We start from the raw sequence: 21,006 nt of genomic DNA on the forward strand, positions 1-21,006 counted from the left end.
AATAAGGCAAATAGTCTACATGGATGAGATCACATTTCCTATTGGTTTCACTTCAGGAACTAAGCTGCATAATCCTAAATGTTGGCTGTATTTTATCGCATGGAAACATGGATATTCTGCATTGATATAGGATGTACTATGTAAAATTGCATGAAGATAAGGGTTCAAAAAGTAATAGGCAATAGATGAAGTTTTTTCATTTTTGCTGATATTTATGGAAATGATTAAGAGTTGGTAAAAATAATCACATTAACAGTTGTTTCTTCATTCTGGGTGAACATCTCCAGTGTTTAGACAATGAAGGCAGTTACAGAAAAGCAGTTTGTCACACATCTATGAACCTATCTATACAATAAATATAAAATAATAGTAAAAACAATATGGTGAGCTATTACTGCATCAGCGTTGATTGATAAGTGTACTCAAATACCTAGCAACGTTTATAAAACACTGAAAAAAAAAGTTGTTAGACAAATGACAGAATAAAAAGAAAAAAATCACCCAAAGATTAATATTAATATTAATATTATTATTTGCTCTCAAAATTTAATTTCACAATAAAATCGAGTAAAGCTGCAGAAATTGGTTTGCTGCTTATGTTATACTTTTATATCTAGGGGTATGATTCATTAGCCCCGACCCCAAAATTAGCATTCCACTCCCATTAAAACCAATATAGACGAAGTGCTAATAGGAATAAACTCTACAATCCACTTATAGGCACATCTGTGAATTGTAAAATGACCAGAAATGTAAATCGCCTGTTGATTTGGGTTGATTTTTCCTTTAAGTAAAAGTACAATGAAGCAACATGTTATGTACAGAATAGTGAGATGGGAACATGTCTTTGATTGATGGAAAGTCATTGTGTTCAGGGCTCACTGGAGTTTAAGGACAATACCACCATTTTTACATGAATTTTATGTTTTCAATTAGTGATTACATACCAATGCCTGTTCAACATCTTTTCCATTGTTGATATATTATTTTTAAGTATTTTCCCAATTTCTTCACAGGCATTGCAAAAATGTGTCTGAAACATTCAAAAACCTACTAACTCACCAAATTTGAAGAACTTTACTGTATCATTATAGGCTGATTTAGTGTCCATTGGACTTGTGTGAATCTCTAAGTGTCATAGTGAAATAAAAAAATGGTTATAGTAAACACAAAGTGACACTTAGATTAGATGAGACTAGATTAGCATTATGGGTATTATTGGTTTTTGAGCTGTTTAAGTTGCTTTTTCAGTTACTTGCAAAGACAATAGCAGAACAGTTAGAAACCCTTCAGGTTAAGACCAACACTGGATTCACATGTTGAATGGTGGTATTGCCCTTTAAATCTTTCTTCTTTGGTTTGTGCCAAAAGTGCCAAGTGCCAAGTTCCCACTTAATGCTCTAACTCTCTTTAAGCTGCTGGAACTCTTGAACTCTAAGTCTCTCCACTCACTGTAAGCAGGCAGCCGTCCACTTCTGCTGTTTAGCCGTTTTAGTCTTTCAGCAGCCCCAGCTTTCTGAGCGCTTCTTTCCGATCCACTCCCATCCCAGGCACCATCATCACACTGTACCCCACGGGGTTGGAGGCTTTGTGGGGTGCAGGTTGGGCTGCGCTGGTGGTTTTCACTGGCTCTGGTTCAGGTCCACCATTTCTGTGGCTGCCCAAGGTGGCAGAGCGAGGTTGTGGGGTGGGTTCACAGGGTACGTAGCTCCCAAGACCCACTCCTGAGCGCTCCAGAGTGGCCGCCTTTACTCCGTTGGGTTGGGAGGGATGTGAGAGGGACGCAAACTCTTGTTGCTCACGCCGGGAGTAGTGGTGGAAACTCGCACTGCTCTGCACAGGCCTGTTCTTCGGCTCGGTGGACACTTGAGAATAAGAGAAGGACGGGCTTCTTGATGGGTTAGCATGAGATGGATCTCTTACAAATCTGTTATGACTTAGGTCCCAAGGGGAGTGAAATTTAGGGTGTGATAGTGGGGCTATTTCCTCATTTTCCGGCACTTTGTCTTTTAGGAGGCCAAGCTTCTGCAAAGCTTCCAGTCTCACCTTCTGGGGATCTGCCATGCGCATGCCACTGGATGAAGAGTCTGGGGTTGAGTGTGCTGTTTCATTTTGGATCCTAACAGATATATTGGCAGGAATTGTTTTGGGTTTGGGCAGCACAACTGGAGGACTAGTCTTGGGCCTGCGGGGCTCCTGCTTAGAAGCCTCTGAGAGGGATCTGGACAGGTTTCCATGGTTTGTGGCAGCAGGGTACTTTGCAGAGTCTATAGTATGGTCAATTGTGGGACATAAAGGGGACTTCTTTGCAGAAGCGCTCCTCCGTAGATGGACAAGGGCCTCATAGGACAGAGGTCCTCTGGGTGATGGACCTTCAGCTGTCCTAACTGAGCAGTCCTTGGGTTTGGCGGGAGGAGGTATCACCACAACATTGACCTCTGCAGGTACTTGAGGAGCACCATGATGTTTGTTGTGCTGGGGGCCAGGTTCGTTTCTTGAAGTAGTGGACTGAGGCTTTGGGTGGAAGTTCTTCTTGTCTGGAGGAAAACCTGGCATAGCATTGGGCACAGAACAAGGAGAGCTGTTCGCCATGACAAAAGGTGTTGGAACCATGTAGCTCTGCATTGGTTTGTGGTCTTTAAAATTTTCTGTGATAGCTTCCTTAGAGGCATGTTTCGGTGAACCTGAAAAACACACATGCACGAACACACACAAACACACACGCCATTAGAAAAACAATGCATCTCTCCTCTAACTATTTCATTGACTACTGTATAGCTATTGCTGCATCCCTCCCCAGAGATGAACTCACTGTTGAGCTTGCTGGTGCTCATGGAGGCTGACAGATCAGCCAATTTGGTAGCGAGGTTGCCAGAAACGGGCAGTTGGTCAGGTTCATCATTGGACAGTCCACTATCCTCCTCAGTGTCCAAAGACTCAATAGTCTCCTCCAAAAACATGAGGCAGGCCTTCTCTTCAGCAGACAGGTGCTCTAGGCTATCGTCGCTCTGTAATACAAAAAACAAGCGGGACTTTTGTCAAAAAAGCTCAATTTTGTTGGAATGAATGAGACACCTAGCATTTGAAAAAGGTGACACTTACTCTTACAAATTGATTGACAGCACAAATTATGGTACTTTTTATAGGAAAGCATGCAAGTAAGTCCTTTTAACAAAATTATAACAGACAGATTTACAGACTGTATCCTATATATTTTGGAGATATTGACTGATGAACATCAGGCAATGATTTTGTTTCTCCAAAAGTGTATTTTTAAGCATTCTGGGAATAAACCCTTCATTTCTAAATATAAGCAAACTATGAAACCAGACAAACCGCTTGGTTCTTATTTATTTTGGTGCATATATAGGATACCACTATTCACCTGTTGATTGAGGTCACAGATGACATGTTTTTGTCATATTTCATGTTGTTTGTTGAACTACCAAGATGCCCACACACATGGAGAGTAAGCCCCATCAACTTACAAAGCCAGAATTAGCACTGACGACGCTGTCGCAGCTGCCGGCACTGTCCATGCCAGTCATCGTCTCCAGTCCAATGCCACCTGGCCACGTATCACTTTTGGGCATCTTAGTGCCTAGTGCCTGCCCTGATAATCCAAGGTCAGTAGCACAGATCCTCTCTCACTCTGTAAAAAGAGGGTTAAAAGGTGAGTTAAAGTTATGATTCAAGTTGTGCTCATGAAGTGTGGCACAGAGGGAAAGCACTCAAAATACAACAGAACATACAGAAGTAGATGCCATTTAAGAGATGCATAGTCTTTAGATGGACAATTCATTCAATTTTGTACCTCTCTAAATTGCCCAGTCTCTCACTCACAGCTGTTTAAACCTCATCTGATCAACATCCTCGTATATAACCCTGTGGTGTGTTTCACATGTGAGTGGATAGCCTGGCTCGTAGAGGAATGACTGTCAGGGTATCATGGCTTAGTGTGTTTCTGAGAGATATCTAACTAGTCCTCTTACTGCATGTGACTCAGATTACAGCACATGCCACTCCTAATCTTCCTCAACAGGATCAATTTCAGAATGAGTGGAAGACAGCACCAGTGATCTCCCTAAAGCTATATGATATCCAGTTTAACCATGTTGTCTTACTGTAACAGTATTGGAAAATTGTTAAATTGGGTAAAGCTACATCATTGGGAAAAGCAGCGACTAAGGATAGATGGTCATGTAGTGAAGTGGATAAAGCATGGCACTAATAAAACCAGGGTTAGGGGTTTGATTTGACCAAAATATACGCACCCTAGGCATTTTGGATTAAAGCGTCCTCCTAACGGTGCATAATACTGTATGTGACCAATACAGAATGAAGGAGCAGTTGTTTAACAGCTATTCAAGTGTGAGATTTAGACATTTTCTTATGTGAATCTCTTTGACTACCAGAACAAACAAATGGAGGAGTATTAATGAACTTCACAATTCAACTGAAATTGTGGAAATAGAGCTGGGAGTATAGTATAAAGGAATCCCTGTCTGATCCTAGTGAAAAGAAATGCACATTTGGAATAGTTTCAACACCTGAGGGGGGGGGGGGGGGGGGTTGCTAGATAGGTCAAGGAAGGCACAATAGCACTCCTGTTCACTGTTCATGCTTTGTCATGTCATCCAAAATTTAAAGCCCCTATCCCCAGGCAGATATGTAAAAGTCCCCATCCGCCGTGCTGCATGCATGCAAGGTGTAAATTTGAATAGCCACAAAGTTCAAGATAGCGTTTATTGTCTTTTTAACCTGACACAATCTGGGTTGATCTCATGCAAATACACGAGCAGCTGCTGTAGCCTGGAGATGATGAAAAAAAAAAAAAACACTCTGCAGCATCAACAGAGCATTTTAAGTTCCAAAGCGAGTGATTTTTTGGTCATCAGATTTCTCTCCAATATTTTGATTTGTTACTCATTTAGGTTATCACTCTGGTGTCATCTACTGTATGTGTTACCCTGCTGTTATGCATGGTGTTTCAGTGACTTGGTGTTATTTCCTTAGACTAGTAAGACTGTGGTTAGTCATTAACCGCTGTACACTGTTCCTGGTGAAACATCATCTAAAAAGAGAGGACCCAAACATGAAAAAACAACACATCATAAATGCCTTATCATAAAGCAGTGTTCATATAGATACACCTATCAACACAGTGGCAACTGTGACACGCTAAGTAAAACCAGGTTGAGCTTAGATGTCTCAAAACAGTGTGATTCCCCGGTCACAGCTTGAATAGGGGGCAATAACTTTCACTGGACTTTAAAACCCTCCCTAGAAGACTAATCTCTGGTGACACAGTGGCAGCTTTGTTTGGATTATGGCTATAAAGGAAGACCATCCCAGGTTTTACTACTCTTAGTGCATATGAGGTGAAGTGTGCAACAATATAAAATCAGTAGCCTACTTCACTTTAACCTTCATTCAACTGGCTTTAGATTCCTCAGGGTCCAAGTTCATTATATGCTCAGATTGTATGGTCTCTACAAAATTAAACTATTCAATTTATCAATACAAAAACTGTTGTGGTTCCCAAAATCTTGCATGCATTTTATGGTATTCTTTTTCCAACAGAGGTGACCTGAAACTTTAGTAGCCTATGCAAATAATATTCACCATATCGTAACTGTTTAAAAGGTCTGCTTTTGCTATAGTTTAAGTTTAGGCATACTGTATGTAAGGACGAATGGGAGTTATATTTACTAATATATATATTAACTAAGTGACCACTAGCAGTCATGTGGTGGGAAATAAAAATCTGAGAAAACTATGAGGAGATCATCATGAGGCAAACAGCCACCAATATGAACAAAAAAACAGCTAGGCCATATTTAAAAACAAAAAAACATTAGTTTATCTTTTTCCGTGCCCTATCCTCACTTAACTTACACCATGGTTGATACTACTTTACTTGATGTGTGCTATAAATTCATCTCATACATAACTACGTCAGACGAAAAACATGGGTAAACTCTATTCTGCAAATAAACAGGTGAGTGAACTGAATTTAGGTGGGTTTACTGACTACAAGAGTAAAGTTACAACAGAAATGGCATTAGCAGACTACATACCTGTCTGAATCTCCTTTGTCGTCCAGCCTCTGCTGTGTGTCTGAGTGAGTAGTGAATCCACGGTGACGCTGCTCTGTGATACCTGCATAACGGACTTTGTGCCTTAAGCTTTTAGCCAATCGGAGAAGAGCATTAAGAAGCGCGAGGCCTCACCCTCAGAGCCACCTACCTATTTAAAAATCTTATAATCAGTGGCTCTGCTAAGCTAAGCTAACCCTCAGGCAGTGTTGGGCTCCTTACTCAAAAAAGTAATGCTTCAGTCGTTACTCATTTCAAAAGTAATGTAAATACCTTACTTATTACTCACTGGGAGCAGTAATCGATACACTACTTTGCTGTTATACCGCCCCCCTTAAAAAAAAAAAAAATGTATCAATGTATCATCTCTTCAAAGTCCAGGTAAATTCACTGCTTCGGAACGAGAAACCGTTGATGTTGGTTGGTTTCCACCCAGAAAAACGAAACGTCTCACCCAAGCTAGTTTAGTGTTTGGCCGAGTCAACTGAAAAAGAGGGCGACTAATTAGGATGAAAACTAATCGGGGGGTGGGTGTGGTATGCAGTTTATGAATAATTTAGCTTAGGTTCCTCAGGTTATAGAGGTCTGCAATGCAAAGCCATATGCCTTGTTAAACCTGTTCAAAAATATGGGCAACTTAAGGTCTGAAGGCCAATTGCAAAGCAGATAACCTATCCCAGCTCTTTACATTTTTTTTCCTACCCTTAAAGTTAACTCTTTATTCACACATGCTTTCTTTACAATGGCTTTGGTACTAAGGATGATCCTATTATGAAAGGGTAAATGTTCCTTAAAATAACATGTAGTGTAATCCCACTGCAATGGCATGAGTCTCGTTCAGGTGACTGGGATTTATTTCAAGAGATCATCCTGGATAGTCACTTCTAGTAGCCTAATAAAACACTGGTTGTAAAGAGCAAACTAGAACAGCAAAGAAAACAATTACAGATATGAAACAGAAGGGTTAAATTGGAAATAGTCGAGACAAAACCACTCATACACATCATCATAGGTTATAGCTTTTTATCGTGACACAACATTGAAAAAAAATCAAGTAAATCCAGTTTTTCTGTAGTGCTTTGTGTGCAACATTCATTGTTAGTGTCCTTGAAAATTCATGAGAACTTGGGAAAAATAAATGTTCTGCAGGAGTCACGCCACCCACAGGAACCTTGCCCTAGATCCATATCTGATCATGTATATACCACAGGCTTCAGAAACCACTGACCCAGCAAATACAGTGGGCAATACAAAATACAACAAAGCCATTTTTATAGTTTTATAGTTTCACTTTTATGCAAGCTGATTAATGCATAATCTGTTAAAATTAACTATTTTAGTAAACACAAGGAAAAAAATCACTTAGTGTTCAAACAAAAAATAATTTCACATTTTTGCTTTGCCTTTCCTTAATTCCTTATACCCTCTCTCCTCTGAACCAAGGAGAAGTTATGACAGCAAACCCTGATCACCTCCTCCACTGTCAAACTTAAGATTTTTTTTTTTTTTTTTGCAACAATTGACCTCCAATATTGCCACTGCACACAACAGAGCTGAGAAAAATTATAATAGTTTTGCACTATTTTCTAAATTAGTGTAAGATCATGGCTCAGTGTAGGCTGAATGGGCCAAATCCTGTGGTATGAGCCTGTCCTATTGCTTTTGACAAGGGAGAAAGGTGAAATGACACAAACTGAGTCACAGGCTTAACAAATTGTACAAAGATCTTCACGGCCTCCTCCAACTAACTCTCCTTTAGCTCAAGTCTAACAAAACTGAGTAAGTGCGTGCTCAATCCTTGTAGGCAGTGCATATCAAAGGACTAAGCAATGAGATGATGCCTGATTCCAGTTGAAAATGTGATGACATGCCCTAATCGTGGCAAACATTGTACAGTACAACAGAGTGGCAGTTTTCTTCTGATGGCATGCACCACATAGTACACCAACATGGGTAAATTACATTTGCTCACAGTTCTCCAACACCAAATCTAGAGTTAGTATTGGCCTGCAAATATGAGAAGAAAAATGATCAAGCAAGTAATTCATGATAAACTGCGAGCAGCTTGGCTCTAAATTGACTCACTAGAGTCAATTTAGAACCTGGGATCACTGGTGTGGCAAACCTGTGCTTTACCAACCAAGCTTAACTCAAAGTGATGCAGCAATCAGGCTCATAGTCATAGTCTTTATAGCTTTGTTCCGCAATGGCACATGCGCAGTCAAGTTTCTGGAAATATTTGGGACCCACTGACAGTGACTTATAATACTAGCTGCTGGTTGCAGCTAAAAACACTTGAAAAGGTAAAAGTGAATGTTGATAAGCAAAGCACATGATGTGTGGACAGTAGCCTACCTGGGACCTCATTTATAAATGTTGCGTACGCACAAATCAGAGAGTGAAAGATGCGTACGCGGGGATTTTTAAAAACCAATCATGACGTGACAATGTGCGTACCTTTATGGAAACTTTGACCCATGCGTACACACATTTTGGACAAAGAAATGGTGACTCACGGCAAAGGAAATGTTCTGACACTTTCAATCAATTCTTGATGCTCCATATCAAATTACACAGACTTCTAATATCAGAGAGGAAAATGAAGGCTTTAATCATTTAGGCTTTTTGTTGCTTTAGTCTAAACACCATCTAGTTAACTCAAAAGCATCTCCCTATTTGCAGTGAACTTTGATTATGGGCTCATAATTTGTGTGTCCCAATTAAGTGCTACAAATTCAAAGCAATTGGACTGAATGTCACAAGTATATAAAAGGGCTTGCAATTATGGTGCATAACGATGCGTAATGGCAGAAAATGAGAATAAAATATTTGTCTGTTCTTAAGTCTACTATGCGTTTTATTACTCGAATAAAATTAGTATTAATGGTTGAACGCATGGTTACATTCACTCTTCCCAAAAACAAAAGGCACATTAAGGATATTTCGGTCTCCTGTAGCACCCTCAATTTCCTCTAATGTTGCATCGGAGTCGCCCTGTTTTTCTGGCATAATGCCACTAATTAGCGTTTCCCATTATTGAGGTGGGACGCTAATCAAAGGGAGAGAGCTCTGGTGTCCCGTTGGCAACCTTTATATTGGACCATTTATTTTTTATTTTTATTTTGTATAAAGGTCCGGCTCTTGGACCTGGTAGCGTTAACTGCTGCTGTGACATGTTGCCAATCAACAGACTTTTTATGGTTGGTGATACCCAAACTGAGGCCACCAAACAATACATCAACCTCCCAACAAGCACTTCAATTTCACACTCTGAAATTTATCTTTTTCGTGTTGTGCTCCGACTATGCCATTTTCTCACAAAAAGATGATAAGCACATTTACATGCATATCAATATTCATGAAGGGAGTTTCATTAACCATTTTTGGCTAATTGGGGGAGTTAACGGGATGTGAGGCTCGTTCATGTGCGCAAAATTACAAGATGATTGAGATTTATAAAGGGAAACTTCTGCGTGACAGAAAGCGTACACATGGTTTTAGTGTGGAATCTACACGTGGTTTTATAAATGAGGCCCCTGAACAGTGAATACATTGAGTGAACAGAATTGATCTCATACAGCATTTATTACATTCTTTCACTCATTCTAATCAGCTTTCTAGTCTACACACCTTATCCTCTCACCATGATTTGTGTTCTGACGGAGGTTTCTCCAACACTACTCATCACACTTGTGTTTTCAAAAATATGGCGCAATAAAAACAAGACAAAAACTAAATTTTAAAAACAAAACAAAAAAATCATTAATTTCAAACAGCATGATAACATTTGAAAACCACACACTAGATTTAAAATATCACACTCCTGAAAAACTGTCATATCCATGAAGAGAAGAAAAAAAATGCTACAGATGTTTTGTTTTCAGCACCATTATTTTTTGTAAATTTCTGTTAACCTTAACATAATCCTACCAGTAAACGATAACACAACAAAAATAAAAAATAATGTCCCACTTAAGTAATTAAGCTTATTCTGGATGACCATTTGCAATATGATATTGTACATAGCTTAGATTTCAAACCACAATCTAAATGGCCTCATTGCTGTGTGAATTCAAATGGTTGTCACAAGAAATACAAATTGCAATAGAAGCACATTTGTATAGAGACTAGTCTATGTTAGCATAAAACCAAATTGTGCTTAACAGGTCAGACTTCAGCACAAGTTAACCAAAGCATGAGTTTTGAGTAATGGAAGAGATTCTGAAATCCATCAATCAACAAGCAGAATAAATACATGCTACATAAGCAACGGGATGAATAACAGTCAACCTTGGTGTGCTGAGCTTAAGACAACAGTGAATAGGGCCACATTGTATAAATGGTGCAAATAACTCTTAGTGGTTTTAACCTATTTGGAGAGCCAGATAGTGGGGAAAGTCAATTTGGTACACTTTTCTGTGAATGGCAACATATCCCTGCCACTATCTGGTTTGTCCTGATGCAGTAAAACCCACCCATCTGGTACTCCAATCAAATTAAAACAAATCCTAAGAATTATTTGCAAATATTACTTGACCTAGATCTGTTCAACGGAGCTGAAACCATCTCCAAACAGGCTAAAATGATGGTAGCTATATTGAAATTGAGAACTGACAGCAGTTGAGAGTAATACTGAACGGGTTAGAGGCTGAACACAGTGTCTGCAGATTCTCCCTAGATGTCGCTGGACGATGTGAGGTAGAGGATCACACAAGCAGACAGACAGACCAACAGAGAGTTGCCAGACTTGTGGGCACGGGGTTGGTGGTGGTTGTAGTTGTGAGGGGGAGAAAGACAAAGGACGCTTCACACCTCACCAAAATTGGTGTGGCCTGTCTCCTTGGCATGCTCGCGAGCTTCCTTTTGTCCCACCAGGCCTGTCTGGCACACCATGCAGCGCAGCGAAAAGCGGTTAACGTCCGTAAACTGCCGCTTGCGCCGCGCCTCATCTGCCAACTCAAGGGCCTGGGCCAGGATCACGTCGTCCGTGGTGGAGAAGATAGTCTGGGGCGGGGCATCGGAGCCGGGCGTCTCCTTCTGCAGCGGGTCATAGTGGATGCCGTCGTAGATGAGCAGCACGCGTTTGTGGTAGCCAGCGTCCTCCCCAAAGCGGTCCACACGTACCGTTTGTGTGTCCACCACGCAGATCTCACACTGGTAAAACTTGGACAGGATGGACACCTCGATGGCTCCTCCCCACGTGTCGTCACGTTTTATCCAAGCGCAGTACTCCTCGTTGGTCTTTCCCAGTACCGCTTCGGAGTACGCAGTAGGGTCGCTTGACACGATCTGGGCGATGAGGCCTCGCATCTCAGGAGTGCAAGCGGGGTCGTACACACCACCCTCCACCACATAGGACACACTGGTAAAGAGGCAGGAGTTGTCGGCTGGAACCACTCGACGTGCCAGCACTGGAGAGGCTTCCAGCCGCGGTGCTTTAGTCACAGTGGAATGATCCTGAGGCTTTGGTTTGTTTTTCTCTTCCTCAACGATGAGTGTGTCTCCTGCAAAGGATGAATCATGTCTTGAGTGACACGCCAATGACAGAGCACAGTTCAGGCTTGAGTTCAACCATGACTTACTGCTGATTATAATGCTGGCAATTTAAGAACTCAAAGTTATACTACAGTTAGCCTATACTTATTACAAGTTATTAGCTATCCAACTAGCAAGTGAATTTTATGCAAACTTTTGAAATGCAATAGAATGCAAACTAGGTGCGTTTCCATGAGCTGGGTTGAAGACTTGAATAAAAAGGGCTTCCTGAATGACAAAAAAATGGAAAGAATCTTTCAAGAATTGATTAGTTTTGGGCAGGTTATTGTTCTTTAATGTAATCTAATGTTGGCCAAAAACAAAAGAATTGCACATGGCAATATTCTATTGGACCAACTAATAGCCATACAACCACAATGGGCTCCTTGCACATGGGAGTGACAGCAGGTATGATGTGATGGACACATATTTTACAGTCCAAAGCCACTTTGGAACTGCTGTTCAGTGAAATTAAACCGTTCGTTGGGCTGATCATGCCAAGCCTACGTCATTATTTGACCAGTAAGTTGCCTTTATTATTTATTGTAGGCTATAATTTCTTCAACAAAAACATTTCCTCTTCAAGCAAGTGTAAAAGCTATTTTGTGATATTGAGGAAATTTTATCACATTTTGCAGTTTCCATTCAGCTTTTCTAATTTAATACATCATAATTTGAAAAATTAGGCTACTTCAATGGAAACCTAGCTATTGTGATTGTGACACATCTGGTAAAGAGAGTGGGCAAAATGTATAAAGTCCCCATGAAATGAACTTCCATTACTTTTAGGCTACTTCCTGGAAAACACAACATCTTTAATGGTGACCTCATGCTGCACTAGTAGGCGTAAATATAATTTTCTCACCAATAAAACCATCAGATTTTTTAACAATCCTACCCTTCTGCAATAAAACTGCCTTTCTCTCCCTGACTCATATTCCATTGGTTTAGACTTTTGAATGATCCCTCACTGCGTTATGTCCCGTCCCAACATCCTGTTTCAACAGGAAATGCATCAAATCCAGGAAGTAAAGATGCCATTTCATGGGGTCTATAAAAAGAAAATATAAAGGGTGTGAACTTGATCCAAGTTGTGTGCACATTTTTGTTGAGTGTGACAAGAGCCTACCTGATTTGATGGGGTAGTCCTTGAGATGAGCATCTCCATTTCGAAGATCAAGGCTGGAGGGAGGGTACCCAACCATAATTTTCTGCACGTCGCAGGGGATTCCAGTCAACTCCTCCACTTTGCTCTTCAGCTCTTGAACACAGGACTGATGAGTCAAGCCTTGCATTATGTGGCTCCCATTTTTGGTCTTACAACGAAGCCGCAACATCCTGTCTGGGAAGATATGCGACAACAAATCTGAACTAAATTCAAATCCTTAACACTGCAAGTTTATGGTATGGAACTTTGCTCACCACCAGGGCACCTGGTAACAAGAGAGCCTTTAATAGTTGATGTTAGAAGAGCACACTTTCTTCTGAGATCAACTTTGTATAGACTGTGACAATACCATGAAGGATTTTCTAAGGTTATGGACCCAGAAATACTATGAAACTGGGTGTAAAAGGTCAATTGTCCAATCAGAACTTTACCAGTCTGTCAGTAGAGCATCTCCAGAGAGTGCCTCCTTAATCCCAGAATCAAGCACGAGTTCCCTGTTGAAGAGCTAGGTTTCAAGGGAGACCTTTTCATGTTCACAGCTATTGATTTAACTGTCCAATACAGTTGGTGTAACATAGGGCTGAGGATAACCCCAACAGCCCCAAGATGTGACCGTTCATTTGTACTGGGTACCAATGGTTGGCAACCAAAACACATCTGTACTACAGACTACCAAAATATGTTAAAGCAGTTCCCAAGTTCGGTACTTTAATGGTTAATGTTACATCGTCTTTCATCCAATCACCATACCTGTTCTAAACCCAAAATGACTGTTGATTGGCTTGCTTGGTTGTAGGGCTGGGCGATAAAACGATAACGATATCTATCGCGATAGAACTTATACTCAATATAAACATAATACATACTCGATAGAAAGGTCAATAGAAATCATTGCTTGGTTAAGTAGCAACTCCACACAGCGGAGAGAAAGCCTTGGAACAACATTAGGTTACACCAAAGACCTGTGAAAGAAGGCGCTGGCGCTGTTTCTTCATTATTTCCTATGGAAAAGTTGACCCAAAACGGGTACCTTGCCTCTTTTTAGCTCCATTACTATTTAGCGCCGTGAGGCTGTTCTCAAGTTGAAACCATTTCAACTTTGTCTGGCGCACCGCTCATCAATGTCACTTCAGAGTTCTACCAACCAATGAGGACGAAGCAGGGGCGGGACCAAGAGCCGGCATCCTGCCGTTTTGTAGCCAACGTTAGCTAGGCTAACGTTTATCATAGCAACAACACCCGGAGACGTCCTCTCATCTCCCCGCTCCAGCGCTCACCTGGTGCTGCCAAAGCGCTCAGCACCAGCGCTTCAAGCGCAGTCCTGCCTCGCATTGCGGTGTTGCTGTAAATCCTACACGTGCTTTCTGTTTTGGTTGCTGGATTTGAGAAGAGTGGTGGAAGGAGGGCAAAGAAAGGAATGAGTGTAGCCTACTGTTGGAGAGAGCTTCAAGCGTCGGCTCAGAAGGAATCTTTATAAATCATGTGAGTTGTCATATTTTAGATTTCAGGCATTCAATATCTTAATGATTATGTAAATAATAATTTACAGTAGACATAATAGCAGTAGACCTCATTTTCATGTTCTCCTCTGATTGAAAATTTAAAAAAAACCTGCAAATAACATTGGTATCTTCAGCTTTCATTCAAAAGGTAATTTTTAAGCCTGACAAAAATGACTTTGTTTATATCGTGATATATATCGGTATCAACTGATAAAAAAAATTATATCGTGATAAAGATTTTTGCCATATCGCCCAGCCCTACTTGGTTGCCAAAGGCAGGAAAAACAACCATGTCCAGGTGTCACTACACTCTCATCTGTCGGTTTGCTCCAAATAAGTAGAAATGATCCAAGGTCAGCATACATTTTACTAAAATAGAAGGCAATAGAACCTGGCACAATATTTGTGACAGGAAAATAACTGCCAAGTTCAGAAACACCTAAAAACTTAATGAAGCACTTACAAGTGCACTGCACAATTGTCCGTGTTTGGCTGCAAGAAAAAAATGGTGACAAATTTCTTTTTTCAAACCATGTTAAACAACATTCTACATAAATGCATAGAAAACTTACTAGCACTTAATATTCTTGAAACAGTTGTAAATGTGAAGTATTGTTGACTTAGTTCTACATAGCCTATTTAAAATCTAAGCTATTAAATAGTTTTAGTAGTTATGATGAGGTCTTGAATCTGATAGTTTTGATTAAATCAAAGTGTGCTCTTCTTTTATATTGTAAAATTGCATTTTGAAAAAAAAGTACTTTGTCCATAAGGGCTAGTTTTATACTGTTAAAGTGAAGAAGAAAAATAAATACATAAAAAATTCTCGGTTCAAATGTTAGGCTATTTATTTGGTTGGGAATTCGGCAAAAATTAGGCCTATATGATAGTCAAAAACATTTAGGTTATTGCATTACATAATAAGATTTAGGCTAATTCAACCGTTTTGATACCCGTATCAAATTCGAATTTTGGAGCTGGCCCTGTGTGTGTATTGGAGAGCAGCGCTCCCAGCAACCAGGAGGTAGGTAAAGCTCTACAGTGAAGTAGCCTAAGTGATTAAATTTTGAACACAATCAATCACATGTTATGGGGCTGAAAGTGTGTTAACTTTACAGGTGCGGCACCATAGGTAACTTGTCAACTTCTCCCCTGAAACACAGAAAGATATGCACAATGTTTTTCCATGGCTGGCAGGCAGCTACTGTACACAGATGCCTGCCAGGAGTATTATTAACTTGTCTGGGTGACAAACAGGTGTTTAAAATGTATATATATTTTTTAGTTAGCCTGATTAAGGCCCAGGGCACACTAGAAGATTATGGGGCCAATTAACACCATATTTGGACATGCTGACAATCGGGAAGGGAATCCTCAATCTGAAGCTCGGTCGGGACCGATGGTCCACGCAGATTATCTGGTAGTGTGAGGGGTTTACAAATGTAATCATACCCACACTGATCGACTTGCAGACTGATCTGAGCTGCCCCGATCAGTTTACAGCCTGACATCTACACAGGGCCTTAAGTGTGTGGGGATCACAGATTCAGTCCAAGAGCGGAGACCGTCAATAGCCAATGAGAGCCCAGTTTATAGTGAGGTGAGTTTTTTTTTTTCAGTGCATTATTGTGCATATTAGCATCCTTGCCTAATTGTCTAGTGTGAGCATGTTTACAAGTGAAGAACAAAAAACAAATCTTCAATGCATTCTCAAAATCATCTAAAAAAGGATGAGTGATAATGTTAGAAGACATTACTTGGCCTTGGGAGGTTGCTAGCCATACATTTTTCTAACAGGAGCTTTCTTTAGTAACTCGTCCAGGATGCAAACAGCTTGATTAACCTTTGGAAGACATATGTAGGTTATGAAATATTAATTTTTGCTTTTAATGAGCCAGAGGCTTTATTTGTTTGGAAGGAGCTGTAATTTTCAGCCAAGTGTTAGCTAAAGACACATTCAACGCTTATCCGTCAGTGTTTAGGGGAGAAGTTAGCAAGTTACTGATGGCGCCGCCCCTTATCTGTAAGACAGCGTTGAGGGCTTAAACAACCTTTAAGCGTTAAAGGGAGGATTGGCCTTTCGGATAAGATGCATTTACTACCGAAGTAGTTAGGCTGAGTTGGTGTAGAAGCGAATGTCATTCACTTGTTGTGACAACTATCGACCTAGCTCTAAACTTAAGTTGGTCGGCTTAGTGCATGTATATTAGATTGTAATAGCTAACTTTAATGTTGTTCGCCAATGTTATACAACAACTCTTACAGCAATACATATCGCACAATTGTTGTACTGAAAGCACAAAGTTTGCTGAACACACCGCTGCTATCTAGATGGACCGCACGTGACAAATAAACTGCTGATCACAACAGTAGCTAAAGTGTAGAAAACCTGACAGCGACCATTTCTTTGTTCTGTCAGTTAACGTTGACGAGTTAACCTAACGTTAGCAGTTAGCCAGGCAGCCAGTATGCTAGGCTAGGCAACCTTGCCAAGCTCAAAAATTAGCAGCATGATTTGGTGCAACCTTTCAAATTACTTGACAACATAACGCTGGCTAAGTCATTTCATTTATCCTGAAAATGTATGACAGAAACATACTTGCCCGGATCGACAGACGAAAGCAACACACCAGACAAGCTAGTTAGCGACTAGCTATCTATTTACCGCCAGCTAACGTTAGCTTGCTAATGCTAACCTGCCCAGTAGCCATAGACTGTAAAAAAAAACCAGAATAGAGCCAGTAGCATAACGCTAGCTGGGCAGCTTTGACAGGCGTTTCCCGTTTGGTTGTTAAGTGATTATTAAGGAATCAGTTAGTGGTAGCGTCATTACATTGACAATGTAGCGAGATAACTAATTTAGATTAGGTTATTTATTTTTTTTTCTTACCTGGAGTTAACTGCAGCCCTGCCTCAAACAAAACATTCAGTGTGATGTGTAAAACGTCACCTTACGTGTTTAAATACGTCATGACGTACACAATTTTTGCTCAACAGGACGTTACTCCGATATTAATAGATGAAAACGCACTACAATAGGCTACTGATCCATAATTTATTCATTTAGGCCACCAATACGCAAAGGATACTGTCAAGAATAGGGCAGCTTCAGTTGCAACTGGCTTTTTTATTTTTTTTACTCAGTTGCAACTCTCTCTTTTTACCTCTCCTCAATTACTGAAGCCTAATAAATAATGCTCAAGCACGTCACACATTCTCTCTGGGTTATGTGTCACTCAGTTCTTTAATAGTATTTGAGACAATTTTGAAGTGAACTGGGGACAATGAAATGAATGTCACAAATAAGCTTGAGGATAACTGATAACAGATTCGCATAACAGAGTTCACTCCCTTTGGACAACTTCACATGCTGTGCTCATTTATGTGTGTCGCCTACATTTGTACTGGGAATGAAAGATTTAACATTTCTTTCTCACCTTCAAATTCACTTTCATTATCTGCTAAAAAGGCACAAGTAGGCTGCTTGGAGCAGGACATTAACTTATCAACAATCTTCAATTACATATCCATAATAAAACTTATACCACAGCCAAACAAACATCATTAAATTAAATCAAATGATCTTGAATGGAAAAAAAAACAACCTTTCAACCTAATGTAAGGAAAGCTGATATACTGTGCATGTAGTAATTTGACATTTTAGCAAATATACTTATATGAAGACTGATGTCCTAAAACAGCCAACACACCTTCAACAGCATATCTGTTTTTGTTGCACAAATGGCTAATACTCCTTCCAGTATACAGTATATAGGCTAGGAGAGCAATAGATCAATAGATTTAATGTCAATTGTGACAGACAACACCTGACTCAACATATTGGGTTTGTGGATAGCAGTTTTGACAGAAAGGTAAGATTAAAAAACAAAGGGTTTCTTTATCTGTTATTGGTTTACAATATGTACAGCAACATAGATATGTTAACAATATTTCTGAAACATAGTGCTTCCAAAACAGTCTCAGCTTCCTTCGAACTTGATCCTTTACAGTACATTCTCTCCAATCCTAACCAAATTGACATAGCAAATTATGGCTTAGAAATATGCACTATACATACGCATGACAACTACAGATCACTCCTACGGTAGATCAGCGGACTTGCTTTATAAAAATATTTTCACAGTACCTACTTTTAATCTACTTTTTAACCACAATACCAAAATATCTCACCAATTTATCTACAGTACATACTGATTTTATAGCCAATATCTGATAACATGTTCTATGTGCAATGGTGAAAATTGATTTTCTTCATAACATTACACACCTGGTTTACATTACATTCAGTGGCACACAGAGGGGCTAATACTATAAATGTACAGTACAGTAAGGCATTGCAGTATTAGGATTTGTTACCAGGTCTGAAATATGTTCTGTTGGTTGATTTATTTCTATTGGCACACATGCAAGAGGTGTTTATAATAATAATAATAATACTGCTTCCAGTCCAGAGCCTCAGCATGCAGCGCAAAGATGAACAGAGGTCCAGAGAGAAAGGACCAGGAAAATGACCTTGTAACCTCATTTACAAAAAAAAAAACATTCTTTGACTTTATCCTACATTTAGTTTTTGATGTATCACAGGCCGCAGAGTTTTTGCTCATACAGTGCCAGGAGGAGGGAGGCTTTCGTCTTGGATCATTCAGAAGCGGACACAGCCACTAGTTTCTTCGGGGCTGTCATAGTCGATTCCTTCACACAGGGACTCCTTCAAAAAAAATAAAAAAAAGTAGTTGATGATCATAAATTCAAGCCTTGTAGCAGCGAATCCACTTGTGGGAGATTAATAGCTTTCCAGGCAGCCCAGGAGTCTTAAGTTCCTATTTGAAAAATGAGGTCATTATGTGAAGAGTGGTAAAACTATCAATAGCCAAATTAGTTGAAAGTCTTCTTTAACCACATATTGAAAAATTAAAACACATTTCGACCCTATGTATATTAAAAATATAAGTTTTAAGTAAGTTTCAACACAAACAATTATGGCCCAAAATCATATTGTAGTACATTTCATTTTATGAAACAACAAAGATTTTATTTCATGAAATTAGGCCGACCACAATTTAATGTGTTTATGGCTACTTGTTTATCATTATTTCCACAATTTTAAATACATCTTAGTGTCCCATAAACAAATACTGTCAGTAATGAATTCCATTGAAGTTGATTTCATTGATGCAGCCATTCATCCTAAACTACCAAAGTATCAGAGTGAATGATAAAGTGTACGACCTGTATTACGAAGAAATTGCTCTTCATAAGGCCACTGTGATAAAACAAGGCAGATAACATCTTTCACTCTCATTTCAAAGTGCAATGGAAGATTAGAGAAAACCCAAAGATTGAAAGTTGAAAATAACAAAATATGCTACTAAGGTAGCATATTGACATGGGTTACAATGAGATGAGTAAAATTATGGGAAAGAAATGAAGGGTGCGCTACGGGAAAGTCACCAAAATACTCACAGACAACTGGTTCCTATCCGAGGCTGTAAGACAGGGGGAGAAAGAGAGGTAGATAGAAATGTGGAGAAGGGCTGAAGCACTGTACTCACAAAGCAAAGCCAACAAGTACACAACACACACAAATATGAATATGCATTTCAAAAGTTTAAGTATTAAATGATTAATCCTGATTTTTGCAAATGTTATAACGAGAAGCAGTGTGTTATGGTATGCTAAAACACATTTCCTCAAATTGCTAAAACCTTTCTCGTTAAACAGAGGTTATTCTCGCTTTGGGTTTGTAAGGGTTATGTGTTGTTTCAATCCATTTTGTATCACAATATGATCTGTTGCGACGTGTGTCTTCTATTCCCTGTAAAGTCTGACATGGTAACTCATAAGGAGTTTTTCTCAGTGAAGAGTAGGCATGCTGTTCTGCATATTCAAGCTGGAGACAGCCCAGTGCTGAAACAGACGTCATGCAAGACAGACAGCTGATGTTGGGAACAGACAGCCACAACATTAAGAAAGGGAAGCCACCCATTCAACAAGAACCGAAACATGCCCAGGGAGAAAGAGAGAGAGAGAGAGAGAGACAGACTCCACGTCGTCGTCAACACAGACACTGAATCATCGAGAGGATCCAAAGGTGAGGCGAGGGAATGCTAAACATAGGGTGAGAATTGGGGTGGGAGGTGACTGATTAGAATTACGGGTGACTGATTTGGAGAGGGAGCCTGCAGTTCTGTCACTAACTTGGCTTTGCTGTCCCTCTGGCATCAGAGCCGATGGGGTGGGGGCGAGGGGGAGCCAGGGCCGGTTGCCCGCGCTGTAGAGCCTGGGACGCTTGACCTGGTCGTGACTGGACAAGGGGGTGTAACTATTCCGCCGGAGTATGGGAGCAGGGTCCCTCGGGACTTTACCCTGGTAGGAGATGGGGAAACACCGCATGCGTTAAGGAAAAAGACCTGGGAACACACAGCAACACCTGGGACACGTCCCCAGACACAGCCAGACAAACTAGCCTTCTTCTCCACATTGATCCACAGCGACAGGTAAGACAACCAAAGTCTTTAAAGGAAACAGGAATAATTCCACTATGTAACTCCACCACGCAACAAACAAAGGTAATGTACAATTATAATCCTAATTGCACAGGACAGACAAACTAGCACCTTTTCCAATCAAGAAAATAAACCTTTATACAGAAATAGGACAAGACTTAGATGCACTAGATTTC

At 40.1% G+C, this 21,006-nt stretch overlaps 3 protein-coding genes across 8 annotated transcripts in view; all 3 read right to left on the minus strand.

Moving 5' to 3' along the window:
* The window catches only part of pfkfb2b (6-phosphofructo-2-kinase/fructose-2,6-biphosphatase 2b), an 85,848-nt gene that overhangs the window by 56,993 nt on the left and 7,849 nt on the right, over window positions 1-21,006 (minus strand). The window contains exons 14-17 of one of the 6 annotated variants that reach the window (XM_078283753.1): window positions 20,523-20,690; window positions 19,788-19,810; window positions 19,554-19,587; window positions 18,886-19,032 (exon numbers count right to left, since the gene is read on the minus strand). In XM_078283753.1, the coding sequence (XP_078139879.1) occupies window positions 18,967-19,032; window positions 19,554-19,587; window positions 19,788-19,810; window positions 20,523-20,690 (291 nt within the window). In that variant the 3' untranslated portion in view covers window positions 18,886-18,966. Of the gene's footprint in view, window positions 1-18,885; window positions 19,145-19,553; window positions 19,588-19,787; window positions 19,811-20,181; window positions 20,691-21,006 lie in introns of those variants that run through there. The other 5 variants (XM_078283754.1, XM_071899938.1, XM_078283756.1 and 2 more) reach the window with 5 other exon arrangements.
* On the minus strand, window positions 548-6,097 carry LOC139912215 (specifically androgen-regulated gene protein). Its single transcript, XM_071899951.2, has 4 exons — window positions 6,081-6,097; window positions 3,489-3,652; window positions 2,813-3,008; window positions 548-2,684 (listed from the first exon to the last, which is right to left on the minus strand). Exons 2-4 carry the CDS (start codon window positions 3,591-3,593, stop codon window positions 1,492-1,494), a joined length of 1,494 nt encoding a protein of 497 aa, XP_071756052.2. The 5' UTR covers window positions 3,594-3,652; window positions 6,081-6,097; the 3' UTR covers window positions 548-1,491.
* yod1 (YOD1 deubiquitinase) lies at window positions 9,665-12,973 on the minus strand. The gene is made up of 2 exons (XM_071899949.2): window positions 12,763-12,973; window positions 9,665-11,602 (listed from the first exon to the last, which is right to left on the minus strand). The coding sequence occupies exons 1-2, from the start codon at window positions 12,968-12,970 to the stop codon at window positions 10,905-10,907; spliced, it is 906 nt and encodes a 301-aa protein (XP_071756050.1). The 5' UTR covers window positions 12,971-12,973; the 3' UTR covers window positions 9,665-10,904.

This window comes from Centroberyx gerrardi, chromosome 5 (genome assembly GCF_048128805.1).
Source record: "Centroberyx gerrardi isolate f3 chromosome 5, fCenGer3.hap1.cur.20231027, whole genome shotgun sequence".
Lineage (NCBI taxonomy): Eukaryota > Metazoa > Chordata > Actinopteri > Beryciformes > Berycidae > Centroberyx > Centroberyx gerrardi.

Coding starts and splice junctions, on each gene's coding strand:
- LOC139912215 (XM_071899951.2), bottom strand. CDS start 3,593: ATGCCCAAAAGTGATACGTGGCCAGGTGGCATTGGACTGGAGACGATG. Junction 3,009..3,488: donor TCAGTGCTAATTCTGGCTTT/GTAAGTTGATGG, acceptor TTTGTATTACAG/AGCGACGATAGCCTAGAGCA. Junction 2,685..2,812: donor GAGCACCAGCAAGCTCAACA/GTGAGTTCATCT, acceptor TGTGTTTTTCAG/GTTCACCGAAACATGCCTCT.
- yod1 (XM_071899949.2), bottom strand. CDS start 12,970: ATGTTGCGGCTTCGTTGTAAGACCAAAAATGGGAGCCACATAATGCAA. Junction 11,603..12,762: donor GGACTACCCCATCAAATCAG/GTAGGCTCTTGT, acceptor CATCCTTTGCAG/GAGACACACTCATCGTTGAG.